The 16,286-nt window shown below is 55.3% G+C and overlaps 2 protein-coding genes across 5 annotated transcripts in view; both read right to left on the reverse strand.

Moving 5' to 3' along the window:
* The window catches only part of NES (nestin), a 37,883-nt gene extending 28,206 nt beyond the window's left edge, over positions 1–9,677 (reverse strand). Inside the window, exons 1-6 of the mRNA XM_011992837.1 lie at positions 9,617–9,677; positions 2,776–2,830; positions 2,522–2,568; positions 1,831–1,870; positions 1,239–1,353; positions 1,110–1,160 (exon numbers count right to left, since the gene is read on the reverse strand). Of these exons, the coding sequence (XP_011848227.1) occupies positions 1,110–1,160; positions 1,239–1,353; positions 1,831–1,870; positions 2,522–2,568; positions 2,776–2,830; positions 9,617–9,677 (369 nt within the window). The remainder of the gene's footprint in view (positions 1–1,109; positions 1,161–1,238; positions 1,354–1,830; positions 1,871–2,521; positions 2,569–2,775; positions 2,831–9,616) is intronic.
* The window catches only part of CRABP2 (cellular retinoic acid binding protein 2), a 9,167-nt gene continuing 604 nt past the window's right edge, over positions 7,724–16,286 (reverse strand). Inside the window, exons 1-5 of one of the 4 annotated variants that reach the window (XR_001007426.1) lie at positions 15,391–15,681; positions 11,378–11,556; positions 11,045–11,161; positions 10,376–10,570; positions 7,724–7,744 (exon numbers count right to left, since the gene is read on the reverse strand). Coding sequence is in view for 3 of the 4 variants with exons in the window: in XM_011992801.1 (XP_011848191.1) it covers positions 10,520–10,570; positions 11,045–11,161; positions 11,378–11,556; positions 15,391–15,460 (417 nt within the window). In the remaining variant the exon portion in view is untranslated. Of the gene's footprint in view, positions 7,745–10,096; positions 10,571–11,040; positions 11,162–11,377; positions 11,557–15,390; positions 15,682–16,286 lie in introns of those variants that run through there. The other 3 variants (XM_011992801.1, XM_011992800.1, XM_011992802.1) reach the window with 3 other exon arrangements.

The following is a 16,286-nucleotide window of genomic DNA, read 5'->3' on the forward strand; positions in this document are numbered from 1 at the left end:
CAGAGAGGAAGAGGCAGTGGGCTCTAGACCACCAACCCCTCGCCTGGCCAAGTGGGAGAGGGGTCTCAGGGCCCAGACTCAACCTGGAGGCTCAGCCACCAGCAGAAGCAACTTCTGTGCAGCATCTCCTCCCGGCAGTGTTCTGAAGTCCTGCCCCAGCCAGGTGGCATCAAGGCTAGGCTCCCGCTAGACCCCTTGGCTAGGCATGGTGTCTTGAGAAGCCACTAGGTGGAGCCAAGACACTGAGGCTCTCCTCCCATCCCTTTTCTGAGATTGGGGGTCAAGCTGGCTTGCTGCAGGGAGTCCAGGGTCTAGAGGGATCCACTAGGAGAGAATGTGAGCAGAAGACGTTCGGGTGAGTCAACTCTGAGGTGAGTGGATGAACAGTAGGAGAGGGAGTGAATTGGGAAGGGATGTGTTACTCTGCCCAGGACAGCTGGGGGGAGGGGGAGGTATATATATCTCCTGAGCTGGTGGCATTAAAAATAACCAGGGGCCTGGGTAACCCAAGCTCCTCAGCCTCTTATGCTGGGTGGGGGCCATCAATGGGGACTGGAAAGGGAGAGTGAGGAGGAGGCAGAAGATGGGGCAGGAAAGGTCTTGCATGCTGCCCTGCCCCCCAGCCGGGGCTATTGCATGCCAGGGACTGGGCTGGCTGGAGGGGGGAGCACAGAGAGAGGGAGTGGGGGAGAGGGGAGCCAGGCAGGAACAATGCTGGCTCCCAGCCAGCTGCTGAGGGTTGAGTGGGAGACTAAAGAGAGAGGAGGGAAGGGGAGAGAAGGAGGTGTAGAGAAGAGAGAAAAGAAAGCTGACAGAGGTGGAGAAAGTTTTCCCACTTATGCACCCACAGCACTCCCCACCCCAGTCCCTGAGCCCCTTGAGAAAAGAAGCCTATCTTCTGGGTTTCATCCCCTTGAGAAGTTAAAGTGACAGCAGGAGGCACTTAAGTTAGCCTCCAGGAAGGACTTCCCTGGAGGAATATGGGCAAACCCTGGGGAGAAGTGAACCAAAGAAGGTTGTGGGAGGGTGGACTCTCTCTTTCTGAGACTCAGCTGGGGTATGGAACGTGTTCTGGCCCTGAGACTGGGTGCTCGACGGGATGACCTCACCTTTCTGCCTCTGTGTTTCCACAGCTCCTTGGTTGGTTTCTGCGTCAGGGGCTGTGATGACAGAAGGACAATTGCAGGAAAGCTTCGATGAAATATTGAGCCTTTATTTGCAGCTGTGAGGATGGGTACTGGGGCGGAGACCCAGGCAGCCTGCAGGCAGCAGAGGTTGGTGATGGCCGAAGTGGGTTCTTCTGGACACCCGTCCCACAGTGCTTGCTCTGGAGGTCCCGTTCTGGCTCCAGAACTTGCGGGGAGGTGCGGGAGTGGATGAGCTTGGCAGACAGTAGGAGCTCGGAAAATACTCCTCAATGGATGGAAGGCTGAATGAAAGCTCTGGAGTGGGAGAGTGCGTAGGTCCCACTCACTAGTGTCTGACATGTAGCTGATGCTCAGCAAATGTTTGTCAAGGGACTACATGCTGCCAGCCTGCCCAAGGCCAGGCTAACAGGCCTGGGTCCTTCTTTGTAAGCACCCCAAGTGAATATGAAAACAGTCGTGACACCCGTGCCTGTGTCTTGGGTCTCCTTCTACTCAGGCACGTCCTGGGATGAGCTGGGATGGACTTAGGGGCTGGTTGGGCGGCTGAGGAATCTTCTGGGTCCCCCCTTCCGGCTGCAACCTGCATCAGGCAAGGTGTCTCCTCCTCCCCATGCAGCTTTCGCTGAGACCTGGGTGCCCTGCTCTCAGGCTCCTCCTGAAACCTTAGTTCATAACCCCTCACCTGAGCCTAGAGGGCCCCACACCTGTTCTGGCCTCATCATCTGCAACAGGGAAGGACAGGAGAGAGGCCTAGCGCGGGGGCAGGGGCTTGCCCACTCCAGGATGAGAGGCGGGAATGTAGGCTGTAGGAAAGACTGACATTTCTTTCCACACTGAAGAACCCAGGCCCCTCGCTGGAGAGGAAGAGGGTGCGGAGGGGTCTAGCTGACACCAGTTGGGACCAAGCTGATTTGTACTGAACCCAAGCAGCCCCTCTTCTGTGACTAATGATTTCCCTGACACCTGGGTGACCCCCAAGCTGGCCGTGCACCTTTGTGGCCCTCCAGTTCGTCTCCTCTAACACAGAGGAGAGGCAGGATCCCTGAGGTCCCTTCCTTCTGGGACTCTGCTCTCTGGTTCTAGAATTCCCAGCTTCTAAGATTCCACCTTGGGGCGGCGGAAGGGAGGACTCCTTGCTGAGGACCGTGCAGCTGTCAGGTTTGAGTCACCAGCTTGAGTCCCCGCCTGGCCTGACACACCCGCTCACCTCAAGCAGCGGGGGTGGGAGCTGAGGCTCAAGTCTAGACTCCTCCAGACGCCCCCAGATCTGCCCTGACGGCTTCCAGAATTGCCCTCCTCTCTGCCTCTGCCATTGGGTCTCCCCACCACCCCCTGCGAGCGGCTGGATGCATGAGGAAGCTGGAGAGGCTGACCAGCGCTGCAGTGGGCCAGGACAGGAACAAGGAGCAGCCCGCTGTTTCTGGGGTGCAGGGCAGGGACAGAGGGCAGCAGACACGTGATGAGGGGGGAGAAGAACAGAGGAGATGACCTTTTAAAGTCCCTTCCCGTTGGAGGAGCGGGGGCTGCATCTCCAAAGGATGAAAAAGGGACCAAATGTCATGGGAAATGAATGATGGGCCAAGAGGAGACCTGGTGCTGGGGTTAAGTGGGGTCAACCCTGTCTCACCCGATGCCAGTGACCCTGCCGTTGAGAGCGATTGATGAGAGCAGCTGCAGGGAGCCTGTGGGGAGTGGGAGGGGGCTCAGGAAGGGAAAGTAGGGGGAAAGGAGCAGCCCGGCTTCTGGGACACCCAAGGAAAAAGCAGGGAGGGACCCTGACTCCTACAAGGGTGTTCTGAGGAGCTCTTCTGTTTGAGTGTAAATGGGGATGGGCAAGGCGCTCTAGAGAGCCAAGTGTCATGGGAAGAGAAGGAAGTTACACAGGAGAGGAGGGGAGGGCGCTCCTAGGTCCCATCCTTCCATAAAGAGCCATGGGTCTGACCCCAATGCAGGGGAAACCAAGTGCAGGCAGCAAGGATGTGTCCGCGGGGCTGCAGGAAAGTGGCACTGGCCCCTGGGAAAGATGGCGGGAAGGGGCCGCCTGCAGCTGGGGTGGGCCTGCAATGGGGAGATCTGGCCCTGGCTGGGGGCGGGGGTGCTGTCTTCCTGCCAGGTTTCTGCCGCTGCCTGGGAAGAGCCCAGCCCAGAGATTCTTATCCAGGGCAGGAACAGAACTGGTTTCTCGACTGGCAGCGCCAAGGGGGACAGGGCAGGAGGAAGCCAAAAGGTCGGGAGGGCAGTGCCAGGCCCAAAGGAGAGAGGTGGGACGCCCTGGCCAGGGGACCTCTTATGGTCACTAGAACAACAGCTTCGACCCCCTCTGCTGGGGCCCCATCGACCTGGCCCATCCAACTTATTTGCCTGTGACTGATTCACTTTCTACAAAGACTCAGGGAGCCCCTCCCAGGCCCCCCACAGCCCCTCAGCCCTGTCCCCCTTTTTCCTCAGGTGCGACTGGCCCAGCCTGGAGAAACACCTGGTTGGACTCAGCTCCTCCCCTCCCCACCTCCCACCACACTTGAAGGCTCGGGAGGTCACTGGGGGAGGGGCAGGGGAGCCTCAGCGGTGGGGAGCTCTGAAGACTGTCCTCAGAGCCTGCTGCCTTTCATCCCCCGCCACAAAGGGGCCAGCGGCCACATGCCCATCCATCTTGCGCCTGTGGCTGTCCTTAAGCAGCTTTTTGTTGGGACTTGGGGTCAGAGGTCCTGGCCAGTACGCCCTGTCTCCTGGGACCACCGCCCCTGGGGCCCTTTCTTCCCCCTCCTCCCCTCCTCCCGAGTGTCTCAGGATCTCCCCACTTTCTCCTGTGTCACCTCTCCAGTCTCCTCCCTTTCCTCTCCTCCCACCCAGTCTCTCTCTCTCTCTCTCTCTTTTTTTTTTTTTTTGGCCTCTCTCTTCTCGTATTTTCTCTCTGTGTGTCTCACTCTGTCTGTGTCTCTCATTCTGCCTCTCTTTGTCTCTGTCAGGGCTTCCATCTCTGGTTCTGCGTCCCTCCTTTGGGGACCCCTGTAACTCGGCCCTTCCTGCCACACGTAGGCATGAAGTTGTCCTCTGGTGCTGGGGTCTCAGAGGCCCCACTGGGCCCTGGGCTCCTTCTGGGCTTTGTCCTCTCTGGTCTCAGCTGTGCCCTGAGCATCACTGGGTTTTGACATCACTGGGCCTTTCTCTCAGCTCCATACTCCCGTCTCTTGTGGGGGAAGAAGAGGGATTGGCCCTGCCTCAGTTTCCCTAAGATGTAGGTGCAGACTCTCCCAGTGCCTGTCAGGATCTGCCATGTATGTCAGCCTCCCAACCCCAAGGGGGAGTCATTCTCTTCCTGCACCCTGCTCCCCTCCCCGCTTGCCTTGCCCTTCCACCCTCTCTGGGCCCCCTTGCTCCAGCTGTGGCAGGACTGGAACCATGTTTTGGCCTCTCCTGTGGTTGGGCTCTGAGAAGCTTGGACTTCACAGGAAAGAAGCCTCACTGCCCACAAAGCTCTCACAGAATTTGGGGGCACAGGCAGGAGGTGAGAGCCGCTGTGCCTTTTCTCCCAAACGCATTGCTGAGTAACAAAGGCCCAGGTAACGACTGAGGAGCCCAAGAGGGCCTGGGGTGGGAGGGGAAGCTGGAGGGACTTTCTCATGGATGGGGCCAGGCTGGGCCAGCAGGGTGAGGCAGCCCCTCCCTGATCCAATCTCCCAGTCCATAACTGTAACTGTAATTTGTAACTTCCCTGTCATCTCAGGCTGGCAGGCAGGAAAGTAACTGGAGAAGCAGAGCCAGGAAAGGGAGCAGTGCCCGCTCTGCACTCAGGGAGTCTCCCCATCTCAGGGATGAGACACAGCCTCTGCCTTCAGGGAGCCCCCAGTCTGAGGAATGAGCCCCAGCTCCTGCTCTCAGGGATCTCCTGGGAAAAAGAAAGAGGGCTCCTCTCTCTGCCTTTCTCAATAACTTTGTTCTAGAAAGAGACAAACTAGGCAGAGAAATAAGAGCACGTGCTCCAGACAAACAGAAAGACAGAGCTTCAGCCTCCAGAGCCTAAGGACGTGGGGAGTAGGGAGCCAAGCTGAGGTGGGAAGGGGTAGGGGGAGCTGGGTGACCTGGATGTTGATGAGATGGGGCAAGGAATCTGGAAGGAGGTGAGATGGGAGGCGGTGATGCAGAAAGGAGGAGAGGAAACAAACAAACAAACAGGCCGGGCCCGGTGGCTCACGCCTGGAATCCCAGCACTTTGGGAGGCTGAGGCAGGCAGATCGCTTGAGGCCAGGAATTTACCAGCCTGGCCAACATGGCAAAACCCCCGTCTCTACTAAAAATACAAAAATTAACTGGGCGTGGTGGGGCACGCTTATATTCCCAGCTACTCAGGAGGCTGAGGCAGGAGAATCGCTTGAACCCGGGAGGCGGAGGTTGCAGTGAGCCCAGATAGCGCCCCTGCACTCCAATCTGGGCAACAGAGGGAGACGCTATCTAGCTATCTAACTTTTTCTTTTTTGAAATGGAGTCTTGCTCTGTCTCCCAGCTGCAGTGCAGTGGCGCGATCTTGGCTCACGGCAACCTCCACCTCCACCTCCCAGTTTCAAGCAATTCTGCTACCTCAGCCTCCTGAGTAGCTAGGATTATAGGCGTGCGCCACCACGCCCAGCTTATTTTTTATTTTTTTATTTTTTTGAGATGGAGTCCCACTCTGTTGCCCAGGCTGGAGTGCAATGGTGCGATCTTGGCTCACCACAACCTCCGCCTCCCAGGTTCAAGCAACTCTCCTGCTTCAGCCTCCCAAGTAGCTGGGACTACAGGCACGTGCCAACATGCCCACCTAATCTTTATATTTTTAGTAGAGGCAGGGTTTCACTGTTAGCCAGGCTGGTCTCGAACTCCTGACCTTGTGATGCTCCCGCCTTGGCCTCCCAAAGTGCTGGGGTTCCAGGCGTGAGCCACCGCGCCTGGCATTTTTTTGTATTTTTAGTAGAGACAGGGTTTTATCATGTTGGCCAGGCTGGTCTCGAACTCCTGGCCTCAGGTGATCCGCCCGCCTCATCCTCCCAAAGTGCTGAGATTACAGGTGTGAGCCACCATACCCAGCCCACTTTGTTTTTAGATGGAGTCTCTCTCTGTCTGCCAGGCTGGAGTGCAATGGTGTGATCTCGGCTCACTGAAACCTCCACCTCCTGGGTTCAAATTATTCTCCTGCCTCAGACTCCGAGTAGCTGGGATTACAGGAGTGTGCCACCACACCCGCCTAATTTTTTTTTTTTTTCTTTTGAGACGGTGTCTCGCTCTGTCACCCAGGCTGGAGTGCAATGGCACGATCTCGGCTCATTGCAACCTCTGCCTCCCGGGTTCAAGTGCGTCTCCTGCCTCAGCCTCCAGAGTATCTGAGACTACAGGCACCCGCCATCACACCCAGCCCATTTTTTGTATTTTTAGTAAAGATGGGGCTTTACCATGCTAACCAGCATGGTCTCGATCTCTGGACCTCATGATCCACCCGCCTTGGCCTCACAAGGTGCTGGGATTACGGGCGTGAGCGACCGCACCCGGCCCTTTTTTCATATTTTCAGTAGAGAGGATTTCACCATGTTGTCCAGGCTGGTCTCGAACTCCTGACCTCAAGTGATCCTCCCGTCTTGGCCTCCCAAAGTGCCAGGATTACAGTTGTGAGTGCCCAGCCCGGGAGAGTCTATCTAAAAACAAACAAACACAAACAAACAAACAAAAAGCAGGCATCCAGAAAGACTCTCAGCAGCCAGCCCAGCGGGCTTCATTTTTTCATTTCTGAAAACAGCCCCGCCAGCCACGCAGCGACCAAAACCAGAAGCCGCAGAACCATTCTTCACACCTCTCTTTCTTTCTCTCATCTCTCACCTCCCGGCTACACATCACTGTGCCCTGCACCCGACTCTTTCCACCTTCTGCCTGTACACTTCACCAGCCTCCTGCTGGCTCTTCCTTCACCCATTTCTCTAGTCCCTCTCCACCTCGGTGCCAGAGGGAACTCCTAAAAACACACATGCAATGCTACCCCCTTCAAAAATCCTTTGATGGCTTCTCATTGCTCTTAGAATAAATAAGTACTTGGCGTGGCCTTCAGGTTCTGCAAGACGGGGCGCTGGCCACCCCTCCAGCCTCCCTGCACTCCAGTCAAGCCTCCGATGCTTGGCTGCCTCCAGGCTTTTAGCCTGTGGTTTCTGCTCCCCAGAGCACCTTCCCCTCTACTTTTACTCCTCTACACACCTCCTCTCTTGCCGCCTCTGCCCATACCCGGTCTACCTGAGGTCTGCTTTATTATTCTCTCCCTCGTCCCGCTTTTTCTTATAGCCCTTACCACAATATGCAATTATGTATTTATTGGTACACTTATTTTTAAATTATCTTTCCCAACTAAAGCTCCGTTTTCCCCTACAGGCCCCATGAGGGTGGAGAGCTTGTCTGTTTGATTCATTTCCGTGTTCCTAGTACTTAGCAGGGTGCCCAGCTCCTAGGAGGCTCTCAGGAAACAATATTAGATGAGTACATGAAAAAGCCCCTCACCTCCCCCATCCCACAGTCAGAGTGGGGACTCACTTCCCCAAGGGCTGTGGACACTGTCTCCCTACTCCCTGACCTGGTGCTCTACCCTCAGCGGTAGTGTGTGGCTTCTCATGGGGCGGGAGTGGGAGGCCGTGGCCCCAGGGCACCCTGGTACTGCAGGGAGAGGAGGCTCCTAGGCTATGAAACGTGACCACTGACTGTTAGCACTGATGGAGAGAGAGGCTGCTTAGGGCTACACAAGGAGCTAAGCGTTGGAGAAGCGCTGGGTGCCAATGGGCAGAGGATGACAAACCATGCAGTGGGTCCTTCTCAGAGGAGCAGATGTGGCAAGGGGAGGGGCCATGGCTTAAAGAGCCTCCAGTACTGCTTTGGATTTTATTCTGGGCAAGAGAAAGGGCTGCAGTTAAGGTAAGTTTTTATTTGGTTGTTTTTTAAACAGGGCACTGACATAATGAAAGTTTTGTTTTAGAAGAATCCCCTGGCAGAACTGTAGAGGTGGGTGAGAGACAGGACCATCACCCTCTGAGGGCTTCCTGTGGCTAAGTGCTATGTGCTGAATGTGACTTATTTTACTTAACTCTTGTAACAACCCAGTGAGGTATTACTTAGAATTGCTACGATATGGATTAGAAACCTGAGACTCATGGTGACCCTCTTCACTGGAAAACTGTCCCTTCCCATTCCTTAGGATTGAGGGATTGTCACAGTGCCCCACCTGTCCCAACAGCACCTAGTCCACAGGATGGTCATGTGACCAAAGCAGAACAGAGTTGAGTCTTGGAATGTAGAAGATAGGGACCCTGGGTCTCTCTCTCTTTTTTTTTTTTTTTTGGATCTCAAACTGTAACTATGTAAGCTTAGGGCATCTGAAGGCAATTTCCCATGACTCGGAGAAAACCATGTGACAGGATTGAATGTGACTGATACACAAAAGAAACAGATGAGGTCGGGCGCAGTGTCTCACGCGTGTAATCCCAGCACTTTGGGAGGCCGAGGCGGGTGGATCACCTGAGGTCAAGAGTTCAAGACCAGCCTGACCAACATGGTGAAACCTTGTCTCTACTAAAAATACAAAAATTAGTTGGATGTGGTCGTTTGTGCCTGTAATCCCAGCCACTTGGGAGGCTGAGGCAGAAGAATCACTTGAACCTGGGAGGCAGAGGTTGCAGTGAGCCAAGATTGCACCATTGCACTCCAGCCTGGGTGACAGAGTGAGACTCCATTTAAAAAAAAAAAAAAGGCGGGCGCGGTGGCTCACACCTGTAATCCCAGCACTTTGGGAGACCGAGGCAGGTGGATCACGAGGTCAGGAGATCGAGACCATTCTGGCTAACAAAGTGAAACCCCGTCTCTACTAAAAATACAAAAATTAGCTGGGTGTGGTGGCGGGCACCTGTAGTCTCAGCTACTCGGGAGGCTAAGTCAGGAGAATGGCGTGAACCTGGGAGGCGGAGCTTGCAGTGAGCTGAGATTCCACCACTGCACTCCAGCCTGGGCAATAGAGAGAGACTCCGTCTCAAAACAAAAAAAAAAAGGAGAGAGAAAGAAACAGATGAGCAGGATGTATGGACAGGGAGAGGTTGATGACTGTCATTGAAACTATGGATCCAACCATACCTGAAGCCAGACCCAGCTGGAGCTTCCTAGTACATAAGCCATTAAATTACATTATTTTGTGTTTTAAAAACACAAAACAACTGGCTGAGTACAGTGGCTTGCAATCCAAGCATTTTGAGAGGTTGAGGCAGGAGGATCGCTTGAGCCCAGGAGTTTGAGATCTGGTGTAGACCTGAGTGTGGAGGCTCAGGGAGAGGGTTGGAGGAGGATCCAAGGGACCTGGAAGATTTAGAAGCCAGAGGCAGAAGGGCATGTGGGAGATTGAGGCAGGGAGGAAGGATGATAGCAGAGATGGCTTGTCTCGGACACAAAGGGCTGACAGGCAGGATGAGACCTCTCACCCAGAGGCCCAGGCAGCTGCAAGGCCAGCTTGTGGGTGTTGATGAGCTCATCTGGAACCATGTGGGAGGCCAAGGCCAGGCGTGGGGTCATCTATGGGCTGAAGTTGGAGAGGCAAGCAACAGTTGGAGGAGGAGGCGGAAACTGTCACCATAATGGAAAACATGGGAGAAGGTGGGAGTCAGCTCCTCAGAGCCCAGTGCCCCAGCTGAGAGGTCAGGAGGAGGAGACCCTGGTGACCTTGGAGGCCAGAGCAGGACACCAAGGAGGGACCTTGGAGGAGGGAATGCAGAGGTGAGGCTGGTGGATTCAGCAGCAAATGAAGGGGTGGTGGTTAGCAGGGTGACCAGAAGGACTGTTCCCTCCTGTCGTGTAACTCAGTTCCATGCTGTAGAAACACAAGTCTTTCCCACACTATATTTCAGAGGCAAGGTTGAACTCAGGTGACTTATCTACCCCCTGCCCAATGAGCCAGAGACAAGTTTTATTTTTTTAAAACATTTTAATAAAATTAACAAATAAATATTCTAAACTGTATAGGCTACGGGGACAAAGGGTAGAAGCCAGAGGGCCAGTCTTTCCTGCTCAGGCCCTCAGGTCTCCTTTAGAGAGACCCTGCTCTGGCCTGGTTTGGGGCTAGGACTGCTGACTTGGGGAGGCAGGGAGTGAAACCGGAATGGGTGATCTGGGCTCTTGCAAGCCATTCCTCTTTGTTGGTGTATACGGGAGGAGAGAAGAGGTCAAAGAAAGCAAGACCTTGCAAGAGGCATCCCAGTGACCCCTAGAAGTGACTGGGGTAAGGGGAGCACTATCCTAGAAGAAGGGAGTGGAAGGGAGGGGGCAGTGAAGCAGGGTGGTGAGCCTGGCCAGTGGTGGGCTCTGGCCGCCATTCTACCCGTGGTCACTCACTCTCGGACGTAGACCCTGGTGCACACAACATCATCCGCCGTCATGGTCTGGAAGGACAGAAGTAGTTGTTAGCCTGAGAGGCCCCTGGGGTCCTGTGGCTTTGGAGGGGAGGGTTGAATGGAGGTACTCTGCTTGGCCTCCAGGTCCAAACCTGCTTCTTGGCTCAAGACCAATAGATAGGAGCTGGTCCCAGAATACCCAGGTATCACTGGAGGGAGGATGGCAATAGAGCCCCCGGGGCCTGTCCTCCTCCTCAAGCCAGGAAGATCTCCCTGGAGAACTGCTGGGACGCCCCAGTACATGCCCTTTGCTTTGCATAAAAGGAACAACAACCATTTCTAATTCACACAGGACACTGTATAGCATAGGGACACTTTAGTTCTGTCCAAGCAGTCCCATCAGGAGGGTTCGGAGTCAAGCCATGGTTGTTCTTGAGTCTCCCGCACCCTGGGGTCTCCCAGAGAATCTCAGAATTTATCTAGGGCTGGGTTTGCTATTAGTGGGGAGGAGCCAGGACTTACCAGGATCAGCTCCCCATCATTGGTCAGTTCTCTGGTCCACGAGGTCTTGGGGCCCTCTCCCTTCAGGAGCTTCTGCTCACAGACCATTTTATTCTCGCTCTCCCATTTCACCAGGCTCTGCAAGAGATAGGTGGCCAAGTAAGCTGGGCCCATAGCAGGCACAATGCAGTGACAGGGATAAGGGAGAGAGCCCCTTTCTAGCCCCCACCACTACTTAAGGATTTTTCCTAGTGGGAACAGAGAGAAGCTAGGAGTTAACTGCTAGCCTGGAAAATGGTAGGTTGAGAGGCAGGGCAATGATGCCATGACCCTGGAGCCCCTCTTGGCACTCACCTTACAGGGCCTCCCATCCACAGTCTGCTCCTCAAACTCCTCCCCAACCTTGAAGTTAATCTCTGTGGTGCGCACGGTGGTGGAGGTTTTGATGTAGAAAGTGTCTCCCTCCTGTTTGATCTCCACCGCTGGCTTGGATGCTGCAGCCACAGCAATCTTCCTCAGCATCACATTCACCCCTGTGGGGAGAGTGGAGAGGCTCACCTTTTGGGGGGCTTTGGGCACCTCTCTCACACCCTCCCCATGAGACAGTTGGAGCAGGCTGATTTGTGACTTGCTTGGGGTGGGTGTGTTGGGGGGTGCATCTGCCTGGTGCCTGGGTGTCTAGGAAAGTGCCTTGAAGGAGATGGCAGGCAGTGCAGCCCTGAAAGATGAGGGGGTTTAGGGAGGAGAGGGAGAGAGGCAGTGGCCTGCCCCTGGGGGTCCTGTTCCCAGCTGTGGCCCCACCTTATTGAGTTAGCAGGCCTGGATTGGGCTTCCCATGTCTCAGCTCTTCAGTCCTGGAATGTTCAGGGGCAGCTTCTCCCCAGCCCCCTGCCCAAGAAACATCCTGCTACCGGCTCTGGTTGTCTCTGTTTACTTCACTTTTGGCCTTTTGTCTACCCTGTTGACAGCTCATCGGAGTCACTGGGTCTGTACCCCTGGCCAAGCACAGGCCAGGCCCCATCACTCACGTCCTGGGAAGTAGGAGCCATTTCCCTCTCTGCCCTATCTACCCACCCTATCTAGTGCTAGATAGGTCTTCATTTGCCCAATTTCTGCCCCATTCAAAAATGAGGAGCAGAGATTCCCAGCAACGAAAGAGGGCAGGGGCAGCCACTTCCCTCTACAGAATGGTCAGCAGCCTGGGAAGACAGAGGCTTTGGAGTAAGGTCATGAGGCTGTGATTTCCTCCTGGCTCAGCCCCCTTACAGGCTGGGTGACCCTGAGCAAATGGCTTAACCACCCTGAGCCTTAGATTCCTCAATTGTAAAATGAAAATAACAGCTTCTTAAAAAGCCAATCAAGGTTGGGTACAGTGGCTCACACCTGTAATCGCAGCAGTTTTCGAGGCCAAGGCAGGTGGATTGTTTGAGCGTTGTAGTGAACCGAGATCATGCCACTGCACTCCAGCCTGGGAGACAGAGTAAGACTCTGCCTCAAAAACAAAACAAAACAAAACAAAAAATGTCCAGGAGCAGTGGCTCACGCCTGTAACCCCAACACTTTGGGAGGCCGAGGTGGGTGGATCATCTGAGGTTGGGAGTTTGAGACCAGCCTGACCAATGTGGAGAAACCCCATCTCTACTAAAAACACAAAATTAGCTGGACATGGAGGCACATGCCTGTAATCCCAGCTACTCATGAGGCTGAGGCAGGAGAATCACTTGAATCTAGAGGCAGAGGTTGTGGTGAGTCAAGATCGTGCCATTGCACTCCAGCCTGGGCAAAAAGGGCAAAACTCTGTCTCAAAAAAAAAAAAAAAAAAACATAGCCAATCGGAATGGTATGTGTTTAGGACTCAGCACACACAGTGCCAGGCATATGCTTAAGTTTTCAGGAAACAGTAGCTATTATTGTTGGTATTATTTTTACGGATAAAAGGAAGGCAAAGGGTCAGGTGCCATGGCTCATGCCTGTAATCCCAGCACTTTGGGAGGCCAAGGCAGGAGGATTGCTTAAGCCTAGAAGTTTGAGACCAGACTGAGCAACATAGTGAGATCCCACCACTAAAAAAAAAAAAAAAAAAAGGAAAACAAAAAGCTGGAGTTCAGACAAAGCTCCCTTCATTAGGCACCGTGCTCATCTGCCCTTCTGGAAGACTCCCATATCCCTGTCCCCTCAAGGGAACCCCTTCTGCCGTGAGAAGAAGGGATAGAAAAGGAGCCTGCCCTCCCCGCTCTGTGTGATGTGTCCCCTACTTCAGGACCCCCCACTCCCCTCACAGGGTCTGGCTATCTCATTCAGCCTCTGTGAATTCAGACTCTCTGTGCACCTCCATATCCCAGCCCAGATTGGACCCCTTCTCTCTGCTCCCCAGTTATTAACCAAAGCGGGGGAGATAGGAGACAGCACTCCTCTGAAAGGAAGATGTGCAGAGCAGGGGGCCTCTCTGGATGGGCTCCAGGTCTAAGCTCCACACACCCACCTCACCTGGCCTGATCTGCCGCCCTGTCCTGGAGTACAGCCAGGGATGCACTAGGTGGGGGTGAAAGGGCCCTCCGCCAGGCAGCAGGATTTCCCTGCCCCTGATCCGGCCAACTCCCTGGCCCTCCTCCAGACCTGGGTTCCTAGAGAAACAAATCCTCTTTCCCCTCAGTGCCAAAGCATAGCTACCCTACTCCAAACAGAAGAGAGAGGGAGAGAGGAAGTCTTGTCCCTGGGGAGCCCAGGACCCCATGGTTGGCTGCTGAACTCTTGGGTCTAGGGAGAAATGACTGAGGTCCCCAAGTCTTATTGAGATGGACCCTTGACTAGAGCTAAGAGGGCTGTGCCAGGACCGAAGTTCCTGCAGAAGTAAGGCTGAGTTCAGAGGAGACATCCCTTCAGCAAGCCCCTGGTGCCTGTGGAGCTGGGGGCCCAGCTCAGCCGGCCTTGACTGGCTCAGGACTGTGTTTGTCTAATGGATCTGTTTTTAATCTCCCCCCTGCAGGGCCTGAGGAGGGCACGTGGCTCAGAGAGACCCTGCAGAGAGGACAAACAGACTGAAGACAGACAGCAGGATTGGGGCCTTGAATCTTACTCTTCAGCTGGGACCTGGGGGTGTGCCAGGCCACCACCTCATCCACTGGGGACAGGAGCCAGAATCCAGAGAAGATGAGGAGGGAGTGGCATGTAGGCTTTCCAAAGAGAAAACTTCTATCTTTTCGTCTTTAAGTTCAGCAAGGACAGAGCGAGAAAGACTGATATGACTCCAAGAAGTATTGTGGTTAGATCACAGGAAGAACCAACAGCAAGGAATGATGGAGATTCCTGCTCTCTCTGCAACATTCCAGACCCTTCTTGGATCCAGTCTCACTCCTATAGTCCAGGGTGCCCTCCCTCCCTACCCTCTTGCCCAGCCCAGCCCAACCACCCTCTCTCTGTTCAGTGCAGGAATTGAAGGCAGCAGGCCTGTCCTTACGCTCCCAGTGACTGGGGTCCTTAACTATCGTCCATCTCTCCCCCAGAGCCCCAGATGTCTAGCCCAGTTGGCCCAGAGAGCACACAGAAAGTGGGCTGGGAAAGTGGGAAGGGCAGTCTGGATTGACTTTGTTTTCCCCACCTTTGACCAACACACCCAGTTGGGCTGCAGCTGATCTATGGTGTGTGGAGGGAGGTGGGAACCTAGATTTTTGGAAATGTGGGATTGGGGTTTCACACGAAACCATTTGTTGAAATCCAAGAAAGTGATAATTATCCCTAGCGATTTTAGAACTCTGGAGCTGCTTGTTGTAGTAAAATACTTGTCTCACAGATGGGGGTTAGGGAGAGTAGAGTGGAAAGTGCAGACGGGAAGGAAAGGGGAGCTCAGGGGGCGCTGGGGCGGCAGATCACCTGGTAGGCAGAGCTGGGCGCCTAGGGGTAATGAGCCTGCTCTGGGGATTGGGTTACCGAGGGGGGCACCGGGAAGGAGATTGGAATGTGTCCGAGCGGCTGGGCAGGTTAGGGAACCGGGCTCCCAGTCTGGATGCAGGGTTCGTGGCTCCACCAGCCTGCAGCTTGTGAACTGCGGACAGCCAGGTGCCTCGGCTCGCCGAGTCCGGCCGCTGAGGCCAGCCTCCCCTTCCCCCAGAGGCCAACCTCGCGCTTCTGGTTTCTACGTGATTCACAGGCTGTGAGTCACCGCAGTGCTGGCACCGGTGGGCCCCCGCAGGAGAAAGCGGGATTTAGGCGTCGTGCCCAGCGCCCCGGGACCCGGACGCCTGGCACGTTTTTCAGTGATGCAGGCGCCCAGTGTCTCACGCCCTGTGGTCCCGCTTTCTTTTTCATCTCCACCTTCGAGGACTCCAGAGCCCCCCTTGCCCCACCTGGGCCCTCGAACATTTCCTTACCCAGCACTTTGAGCAAATCCTCGAAGTTTTCCGATCGGATGATTTTCCAATTGCCAGAGAAGTTGGGCATGGTGGCGGCGCGGGTGGTGGTCCCCTTAGACTCCTAGGCTGGAGCACTGGACACTGTCTTTTAGTCAAAAGAGACGTCGCCGTCGCCGAGTCGTGAGGTTCAGGAACCAAGATACGACCAGGGACAACCCCAAAGCTGGCCTGGGCTCCCGCGCGGACAGCTTTTATACCCTGTGCGGAACCGCCCCTGCCCAGGATTGAAGTGGCCCCGCCTTCTGCTCCGCCCCCTCCCCCACTTGGGGGGGCCCTGCGCCCCCGCCACCAACCTCTGGATCTAGCCGGTGTGTGGGTCCAGGCTTCTCTGGGGACCGAGATAGCCTTCTCCTGCTCTAGGGAGTGGATGGGGAAGCGGACGCAAAGCCTGCACTTGAATTGCGCTGTCCGCCTAGGCGCGGGGAGCCAGCTGCGGGCGCAGATGCTCAGGGCTCGTGTATGGCTGTCCCCCACCAGAGTTCCTCACGTCTCGCCTGTTCGCCACCCATTCCCAACCTGACTCGGTGCATTCAACTCCTTGGCGCTGGACACCTGGCGACCCCACCCGCGGGCGGATCCCAGATCTTGAGCCGTAGCTGACCGGGGGAAATGGGCAACTGAGCCCTGGCTCCACTGAAGCCTGAACTGGATCCAGTGGTACCACTTCGAACTCAGAGAGGGGCGGGGGAGCTCCGGGGTTCTGCGGGATTAGGGATCTAAGTGAGGCAACGGCGCCCCCTGCTGGAACAACTCGGAGAGGCTGGGCGGGGGTGGCACGGTCCCCCCACCCCTCCACCCTGCTTCGGGCTCACGTAGTGCCTGGGGACTCTGGAAGTAGTCGCCAGGCGACTCGC

The sequence above is a fragment of the Mandrillus leucophaeus genome, unplaced genomic scaffold (genome assembly GCF_000951045.1).
Source record: "Mandrillus leucophaeus isolate KB7577 unplaced genomic scaffold, Mleu.le_1.0 Scaffold418, whole genome shotgun sequence".
NCBI lineage: Eukaryota > Metazoa > Chordata > Mammalia > Primates > Cercopithecidae > Mandrillus > Mandrillus leucophaeus.